We start from the raw sequence: 9,124 nt of genomic DNA, 5'->3' as shown, positions 1-9,124 counted from the left end.
GGGACATTTTAACCCTTTCTTCTCCGTGCTGTGCAGCAGTCTGTGCTGTGAGCAGAAATAAAAGCCACAGACCTTCAATCATTCAGAATATTTTAATCTGCATCACTCTGAACAACAAAATCCCTGTAAACATTACAAAATCAGCACCTGTGTCTTCAGAGGAAAAGGGGGTCCTGCTCTGACAGGAAGGAGGAGAAGAAGAAGAAGAAGCAGGCAGACGCCAGAGACCAGCTGCAGAGTTCAGGGAGGACCGGGGACGCTCCTCAGCTCCTCGTCATCATCATTCTGTGTGTCACCCAGCCCTCCTGTCACAGAGCTCCATCAGCAGCATCAACGTGTTCATGAGAACAGCTGCTCAGAGCTCAAAGCCACTCTCCAGTCACACACGGTGGAACCAAAGAAAGCCCGTCTGGATCAGCAGGTTAGAAACATCAAAAAGGCTCCTACATGCTCCTGTTGAAGACGGAACCAGAGACCACGTGGGAGCCCTGCGAGTGAAGCACCAGGTTTCTGAAGTCTTTCATCCGCCCACAACAGCGTGAGACGCATCACAGGCGCAGCAGGAGAAGGTGGAGGTTGGTATTGCTTACAGTCGGTCAGACTTTGGGCTTTGCGAGCACCAGAGAAGCGTTGATTGTTGGTACGTTCTTAAAAGGCTTATCTAACATGAGGAATGCTCTGATTGGACATCACGAGGAAGAGGAGGCAGTGCACAGGACAGGGTCCACAGTGAGGGTTCAATGACAGACGGGTCCGCTGAGTGAAGGCACAGCAGAGAGCGGGACTCAACACGCCCCCCATCGAACCCTCAGCGTCTCCGCCCACACCGTCCAGCAGACGCTGGGACACAGACGGCAGAGGGACAGGAGGACACGACGTTGGTCTGTGGGGGTTTGTTCAGGACTGGAAACGGCAAACATGCTGGTTGTTCAGTTTTTAGCACCTGAAGCAGCGTCGGCTCAGATCCAAGCACAGGACGTGTTCCGGTGGGTCCAGCAGCGGGTTTGAAGCTGGAACATTTGTTTTAATTGATGATGTAGGATCAACCATGATTCATAATCCTCAAATTAGAGACGCAGGAAGCTGCTTCTTCATCTTTTTTTTTGTTTTCTTTGGTGACACCGAGGCGACAAACTACCTCTCCTGTGTGACATCAGTCTTTAGCTCCGCCCACTGCTGCACCGTGTGACATCACTGTGCTGGATCTGACACGCCGCTGCTTTGTGAACGACCTCCTGCTTTACAGACAGTGAGTGATGTGGCACTCTGAGGAGTGTGTGGTCGGTACAGTTCACACTATAAAACACACACAGGAGTCCAGTCAGGTGCGTGAGCGCGGCTGGTGGAGGATTCTTTTGGTCCCTGAAGTGAAAACAGCAGGTTTGTTTGTCTCCTCTCACATCTGCACCGACAAAGGGAAGAATCACGAATCCAAAACTTCCGCTTCCGCAGAAGAAAAAGCTCAAGAAGAACAATAAAAAACAGATATGAAAGGTTCGAAAAAAAAAATCAGCTTCAAATATTCCCAGTTTTTCCTGAAGCTTTCCATGTTTTGTTTAGATTTCCTGAAGTGAAGGTGTGTTTGTGTGTAAGGCCTTTGTGTCAATCTGCAGGAGGTAGAAGTCGGAATCAGGCGATCTCCATCTCCCGCTCAATCCCGACGTACTTCAGAGCATCAGCCTGGCTGTACCTGAGGAGCAGACGGGAAGACGTCAGGACACACGTTCAACAGCCCGCACAGCCGGCCTGACGGCTGCCGAGTCCACTGACCTGTAGTCAAAGAAGAGCTCCTCTCCGGTCTGGATGGCTCTCTTGGCAAAGATCCCGATCCTGTGATCCCCGTTCACCATCATCACTACATGAACACAGCGACATGTTAACAGAGGCGGCGCCTCCCTCAGCAGGGAGCCTCGTGTGTGTCTCTTACCTTTTGCATAGCAGTTTGGGTTCACAGAATGGTTGGCGAAGCGGATCTTGTTGCCTTTCCTCGTGGCATCGACGACAAAGTCTGAAGAGAAAACACATGTATTAACCAAGCGGCAGCCTTCGGGGCTCAAAGTTGAAGCCCATGCGGAAGTGTCAAAACTTGTAATTCACGCCGCAACCACTGGGGGTTGGCTCCAAAAGCGAGTAATTTCCCATAGACTCCCATGTTAAAATGGCCGACTTCACAGCAGAAAAGAACATGTTTACGGCCTGGTACAAAAAAACCACTCTGGTCTCAGATGATAGGTTCTCTTCTAGTGTCAGTTGTACGGGGGGTGAATTTTTTTACAACTCACTCGTTTCAATTGTATTCGGACTTAAAATTACGAATAATCATGGGCGTTGCCGCTTGAGTGACAGACAGTTGACGTATCACAGCGTGAGTTTCCTGCTTCCACGATCGCCCGCCCCCCTAAACCCCGCTTGTGCTCCCCCTTTTTGTCCATATTTGGAGTTTTGGCGGACGTGACGCTGCCAACATGGCGGCGGTCATCAACGTCCTGGAGCCTCCCACCGAGCCTCAGAACGGCTCTTCAGAAACAAACGGGTGACGTCACGGAAGCTCTGTCCATAGTTTTTACTGTCAATGATATTAACACTGAAATAATCAGACTAATGAAGATCCTGTTCCTGGGTGTGTTCGTACCGTTGTTGAGGTTGAAGAGGAAGCTGCACATGTACTTGTCATAGACCTTTCCTCTGCGGTCTGCCTCATCCTGAGAGATAATCTGCAGACATGGAGGTCAGACATTTAAAACTTTCAGAGAGGGACCAACACACACAGGCAGAGGGTGGTGAAAAAGCCCGGAGCTCAGAGGGTTAACCTGCTGGTGCTGCTCGGTCTTACCTCTCCACAGTACTCCGAGATGAACTCGTTTTTCTGAACCGGCTCTTTGATGAAGATACCCCAGCCCGCCACATCTGAAGGAGCCAGCAGCAGGTGCTGGACAGGAACACAGGCTCCGTCATCAAGTGCTCTTTCAGTCACACAAAGCCCGGGTAAAGGTTCTGGAAGAACCGGGTCGCTTACCTTCTTGGCTCCTCTCTGGATGGAGCAGTTCTTGCAGGACACGTTCTTGCTGTCCCAGTGGTCCGCGGCGCCGCAGGTCAGGCACAGGTCGGGGTCACACTCCCGCACCGCCAGGTAGCAGGGACACTGCTTGGTGTTACACTGGGCTTTGCAGCGACAGCCTGGGAACCGGTTCTGACCTGAAGCCACACAAGAAGTGGAAAATCAGAACTTCTAACTGGAGCTGGACTCACCCTCTGTACCCTCTGAAGGCGGGTTCTTACACTCAGAGCTGCACTGGCAGAACTTCTCACAGAAGTTCTGAGCGGTGACGCAGGGACACGAGGAGTCACACGGCTGCCGCGGGTGGTCACATGGCTGATAGTTATACACATGATTGGACGAACCATCTGCAAAAGGATGTGGAGACGCCGAGGATGAAGAACAATGAGTGTTGTTCTTACGTCCACACACCTTCACCATGGGTCCTACAGTGACCTCTGACCTTTCTTTAGCTGGATCTTCCTGCAGTGTGTGGCCCAGAGTCTGTGTTTCCTCTTCTTCTTCCTCGGCGGTGTGTCCTCATCCTCAGCAGGAGCCCGAGCGATGATGCTGGACTCCTTGACCCTAAACTCGTAAACCTGCAGAAATGACAGCACGTTGGACGGACCGTCATCAGGAAGCTGTGAGCATCAGCTCACGGCTCTCCAGCACGCCGCGGCGGCTCACCTGTCTGCAGGTCTTGGTGCCGATGAGCCGTGCGATGGCACAGTAGTTGTCGTAGTACGTGCCGATGAGAACCCTGAACAGAGAGGCTTCGGCTCCGGACCACTCCAGCGCTTCTGCCTCTGCGCTCAGCTTCATCTTCACTGGTGTCTGGCACCGTGAGTTTCCCTCTGTGCAGACACACGCAGCAGCTGAAGCCTCGCCTTCAGTTTCTCCTCCTCAGCTACACACAGGTGAAGTTCAGTGACGTACCTGAGCTGCTGGTGGTCTCGTCCTTCTTGTCCTCGTCGTCTTTGTCGTCCCGCTCATCTCGCTCGTCTTCTTTGCTGCCTTCCCGGTCGCTGTCTGTGTCTTTGGTTTCCGAGGAAACGGTGGGGGTGCTGGGTCGACTGTTGCCGTTACTGTTGGGCTGGCGTCCTCGGCGGCGGCCGACTGTGCGCTTGGAGGGCGTCTTGGCCCGTTCTGTGACCATGCCCGCAGGGTACTCCCTCACAACCCCATCCTGAGTGAAAACAGTCCAAACAATAATGCACCAAACCTTCAGAGAAGCCTCTTTCAAAACGTAAAAATCAAAAACATATAAAAGATGGAGACGTGCAGTGGACTCACCTGTGCCAGGTACCGGAAGCAGTCGATGCCACAGGGTTTACTGTCCACCAGGTTCTCCAGGTTTTTGCGCTTGTACGTGTTTGGAGTGGCGTGGAATGCTGCAGGAGGGTAAGTGAGACAGCAGACAATTCAACAGCTGATAGAACAGAACCGGAGCTTTTTGAAGAGCGGTGCTTTCGTGTGGCGTGCGTACACTCACGGTGGAGGAAGCAGTCGTATTTGAAGCAGCGTCTGCAGAACAGGGTGTGGAAGGAGTGCAGGCTCTGTTCACGCTGCACAGAGCGAGCGTTTGGACCGTCGATGTTCGGCGTGCACTCGGGCGGCAGCGCGCCGGGCAGCTGCTGCTCCGTCAGCTCCTTATACCTGAAACACACACAAGATCCGTTTGTTATGAGTCGACACACACGCACATCTGACGGGCAACGGTCATAATCTCAGTTGTAATCTCGATTAATCTCGATTTGCACAATTTGCACAAAACCACATTTTTAATCAAAGCTTCCATCAGTCCTGGCGACGCCCTTCAGCTTCATTCTGTCAGCCGTGCTGTGATGTGTGCATCAGTGTAATGGGTGTTCCAGGAACTCGCACTTTGACAAATGTTCCGTGTTGTTTGCAAACTGAGATTAAATGTGTTACATTTTTTTTCGTATTTAACATGTCCAGGTCCGACCCCTACATACAACACATGAATAGATTTGTTGTGATGACAACACTAACACACAGACACACAAACAAATCCACTAACTTCTCTTTGAGCTCCTCGGGGGAGCCCTTGTCGGGGAACATGGAGGAGATGGCTTCAAAAATCTTGTCCGAGGGAAACTTCTTGCTGGTGTCATTGGTTCGACCTGGCGATGACACACACAGACACACACACAGTCACACACAGTCACACACTTCCATCAGGCTGCTGTTATCTGTAACAGCCTGGGTTGAGTAGACAGGGTTCTTTGTTTTACTTGAAATAAATCTTAAACGTGGAAAGGCTCACGCCTCTTCCTCTGGTGTGATTGTATTTAAACCCTCCATCACTCCCGTCACTTTCAGCTCTTGTTTTGGGTTAAATCACTCACAGTAGTACCAAACAGTCTCTTACTTTCATTGTTAGTGAGCCCGTCCTTGCAGGGATCCTCTGGATGGTCCTTGCCGTCGCACATCTCCATCTTGTCCACCTTGAAGTCCTGCTCCTCCTCTTCATCGTCATCCTCGTTGTCGCTGTACTGCGACAGAGCGTTGACGAGCTCCACAAAGATCTCGTCGTTGATGAAGCCGCATTCTAATGGAAACACATAAACAGCACATTGAGTTGCTGCTTCGACTGTGATGCGAAGATCTCGCCGTGACACCTGGAGCGTCAGCTGACCCTCACCTCGATCACCGTGGACTTTGCCATCATAGTTCTTGATGAGTTCTTCTATGAAAGTACCGTCCTGGTCCAGGATCTCATCCCCCATGTAGGGAATGTTATGAAGCACCGTCTCATCCTCCACCTGAGCCGGGAAAAAAAGTTACCACCACACAGGCCAACACCTACCCCCACCACAGGTGCATACACACCATGAAGTTCTGCTGCAGCGGGGACCAGGAGTACATGACAGGAACTGAAGCCACAGCGTTCAGAGTCTTCAGGGGGATGACCTGCCGGGGGAACTCGGAGAAGCCGCTGTCCACTGTGCACTGAACAGGACAGCAGAGACAAGATCAGGACATGTCTGCGCGTCAGTGTGTGAAGCGTGACGCCGGAGCCTCACCTCCCGGGTTCCTCTCAAGGAGCTGACGGAGGTCATGATGTGAACAGGCTGGATGCGCCTGGTTTTCCACTCCTGGTTCAGAATATCAGTCCGCTCCATGATTTTCTGACGGTTGGTATTGAACATGCTCTGGAAGAGTTAAGGGAAACTGGTTAAGTGGCCTCACCACCTGAGCAACGTCGCACCACGTCACAGAAGTTTATAAGAACTGGATTCACATGAATCATAATGTTACCGAGAGGCAGAGGTGGGCAGTGAAGATGTGTGTTTAAAACAAAACACTGCTGAGAGAAAATCCGGATGAAAAGAAGTGGGTGCTGCCTGTATATAAACCACAGTGTGACGGTCTGTGTGTGTGTGTGTGTGCGCTTGCATGAACAAACCTTGACCTCATCAGCCCGTCTGAAGCGTTTGAGCTGCCGGAGCCTCATGTACTCTGACTTCACCCTCCGCTTCCAGCAGGCCGGACCCTTCTCCGAGCGCTTCCCTGTTAGCACCATGCTGAGCCTGCAGGTAAACAGGAGGGCGATGAAGATTTCTGCACAGAACTGAACGTCTTCACACGCCACAGTTTCCCTCATTGCTCTCGACTGGTGGGCTATAGACAATGTGTCGGTGTTTCACCGTTTATAAAGATAAATTTAGTTTCTATAGTCCCGTCACAAGCTAACGTCAACAAATAATCAAGGAGAAAACTCAACAAGAAAAAGTTTGGTTAGCCAAGAAAATGCCTCCAGCACACTTTTAACACCAACAGTCAAAAGATCAATACTTGCTTTTCATTTTTGACGGTTTACACTGCAGATTACAGACTGCGATACTAAGAATCACTTCTCATCAGTTCTCACTTCTGTGTTTGTGTGTCAGTACTGATGATGGTTCAAATTATGCAGGTGACATAACTTCCTGACGCCCTCTGCCAAATGTGCCGCTCACTGAGAAAGTCGTGCAGGAAATCCACGCTTTCACGACTCTGCATGAGTTACAGCAGCCGTCTATTCATGAGTAGCTAACGGCTCCATCTGCCACCACGCTGCCTACCAGTGACTCAGACCTCACACTTCAGATCAGACCTGTCAGACGGCTGTCATGGAGATGCACCAGCATGACACGTTTCACCATTGTTGCACCACAAACTGCTGTGAGAACACTGTTCCTGTTTGGATTCATCTTTAAAACATGCTGAAATGTTTTCATGGATATTTGGAACACCTTCTGCATCCTCCTAACCAAAATAACAGTCAATTATCTGATCTTTGTCTGATCTTGAGTCAAAAAATAATAACTCTGTAAATTATAAACACCAGCAGCAGGTTGGCAAACTTTCATTTGGACCAATCCTGGATGATTTGTGATGCATTCAAAAGCCAACATGTGTGTGTGTGTGTGTTCAGAGCAGCCTGACATTCACTGGGTGGTTTGGGTTTTACTCAAGAAACTACATGTTCACAGCCCTGCCGACCTGGTCATGACGGGGATGACCTACGTCACTGACATTAATATTAAGCGTCAGTCCTTTCTGTGTTCCGTAGCCGTCCTGGTTTACATGAACGTCCTACACGCGGCGGATTGAGTCAGAAAACGTGTAGCTTGTGGTTTTATTCGACAGTTCTTCTCTCTGGACCAGCTAGCTACAAACAACAGGCGAGCCTCAGGCTAGCGATAGCTCGCCGATGTCGTGCCAAGTTTGTATTCCCTCAAAATGAGCACACACACACACACCCCGGCTCACCTTGGTCCAAAACACTGGAGTGTGTGCTTCATGCTGCCAACTGTGTTTTCGACCCATAAAGTGCGATGAATAAAAGTTACGTCAATTCACACAGTGACAAAAAAAATGGCACGGCACCCCGGCGAGCTAGCTAACAGTTGGTTCGTTAACAAAGATTGGGACATCCACAAAGCAGCAGCGGCAGCAGACCCGGGCCATTTGAATCCGAACAAAGAGGCTGTAAATACAGACAGCGGCGCTGACAGCGTCCCTCACCTGTGAAGGAGGACCCGTCCTCATTCACCGGGGCGATTCAGGATCGATAAGACAAACACTGCCGAACTCGTCCTTTGTGTTGAGGATTAGCTGTTCAGGCTAGCTGTGAGGTTAGCTCGACGGCTAGCTAGCAGTTAGCTCAGGAGGAGGGAGCGATTCACTTTGCTCGACACCCGGCTTCACGGACCAGAAGCCGGCAAACAAACGAACTATCGTTTCCCTCCCACACACACACACACACACACACCAGCCGCGGCTCCAGCACAACCGCACCGAGTCTGGCACCGATTACCTCCAGGGTCCCCGTTCACAGTTTGATCAATTTCAATATTTCCGCCTCGGCACAGACACGGTTCAAACTGCTCACCGTCTCACACACACCGCCCACTACGGCTGCAGCGGATTCAAGAGGCGCCAAACGTTTGGACCAATCAGAGAGGCGGATGTTAGTTTTCCTTTCACTGTGGGTTCACGCGATAGGCTGGATGGTGTAACCGTGTTAGCCAATCAGAGTCGGAGCTTCGCCGGGGGCCCTGCGACGGGGACATGTGGATTAGTTCTCTTTGTTCTCTCATCTGTCAGAGAAGTAAAAACTAAAAGCAGCCGTGACGTTCGAACAGTGACACAAATCCGCTCCATCATGGCGTCAGCCGCCATGTTGTGCTGTAAATGTAAAAATGTATTTCTGTCAGTATCAAGCCGCTGATAGGTGCCGGCACCGTGCGCCGATGAACCCGGTCACCGAGCGACAGCTGATGGGTTCGGGCTTAACAGCTCGGGTGTTCTCGGGTGTTCTCGGTTAGTGAGTTAGTAAATAATAATAATAATAATAATAATAAAGAGCGTCAGAGAAACCGTTTGGTTAAATGATTGAAATTCAGCGGTCACAGGCAGACATATAAAAGGTCGGCAAGTTTATTAAGCCCCGCCCCCATCCGGCAGCCATTGGACGGCAGCTCAGTGACGTCTACACGCTGCATTTACGTCCAACATGGACATGAGGTGTGAGGGGAATTTATCACCAGAAGCAGCAGTGGTGTCCAGCAGTGGGCG

At 50.9% G+C, this 9,124-nt stretch overlaps 2 protein-coding genes across 7 annotated transcripts in view; one reads left to right on the top strand and one right to left on the bottom strand.

The window, feature by feature from the left end:
• LOC114452823 (NLR family CARD domain-containing protein 3-like) overlaps positions 1-9,124 on the top strand; it is a 1,046,161-nt gene that overhangs the window by 363,464 nt on the left and 673,573 nt on the right. The gene's annotated exons all lie outside the window — the stretch shown is intronic.
• On the bottom strand, positions 77-8,473 carry LOC114452840 (histone-lysine N-methyltransferase EZH2-like). 5 transcript variants are annotated; one of them, XM_028432345.1, is made up of 19 exons: positions 8,364-8,473; positions 6,468-6,591; positions 6,085-6,213; positions 5,891-6,010; positions 5,703-5,823; positions 5,430-5,609; positions 5,079-5,181; positions 4,524-4,693; positions 4,331-4,428; positions 3,974-4,223; positions 3,725-3,891; positions 3,501-3,636; positions 3,280-3,405; positions 3,017-3,195; positions 2,834-2,929; positions 2,633-2,714; positions 1,928-2,008; positions 1,771-1,855; positions 77-1,690 (listed from the first exon to the last, which is right to left on the bottom strand). In XM_028432345.1, exons 2-19 carry the CDS (start codon positions 6,582-6,584, stop codon positions 1,630-1,632), a joined length of 2,301 nt encoding a protein of 766 aa, XP_028288146.1. In that variant the 5' UTR covers positions 6,585-6,591; positions 8,364-8,473; the 3' UTR covers positions 77-1,629. The 5 variants fall into 5 exon arrangements, with proteins under 5 accessions (XP_028288146.1, XP_028288147.1, XP_028288145.1 ...); XM_028432346.1 differs by having other exon boundaries at positions 8,345-8,457; XM_028432344.1 differs by having other exon boundaries at positions 8,072-8,446.

Source organism: Parambassis ranga, chromosome 20 (assembly GCF_900634625.1).
Source record: "Parambassis ranga chromosome 20, fParRan2.1, whole genome shotgun sequence".
NCBI classification, from domain to species: domain Eukaryota; kingdom Metazoa; phylum Chordata; class Actinopteri; family Ambassidae; genus Parambassis; species Parambassis ranga.
The sequence above is the reverse complement of the archived record's forward strand: the minus strand, read 5'-3'. Positions and strand labels throughout refer to the sequence as shown.

What these genes read in the sequence shown, in the direction of transcription:
- LOC114452840 (XM_028432341.1), bottom strand. Translation starts at nt 7,848, where the DNA reads ATGAAGCACACACTCCAGTGTTTTGGACCAAG. An exon ending in CTCCAGTGTTTTGGACCAAG is followed by an intron (nt 6,592 to 7,816) that starts GTGAGCCGGGGT and finishes GTTTACCTGCAG; the next exon opens with GCTCAGCATGGTGCTAACAG. An exon ending in CGCTGCAGCAGAACTTCATG is followed by an intron (nt 5,824 to 5,890) that starts GTGTGTATGCAC and finishes TTCCCGGCTCAG; the next exon opens with GTGGAGGATGAGACGGTGCT.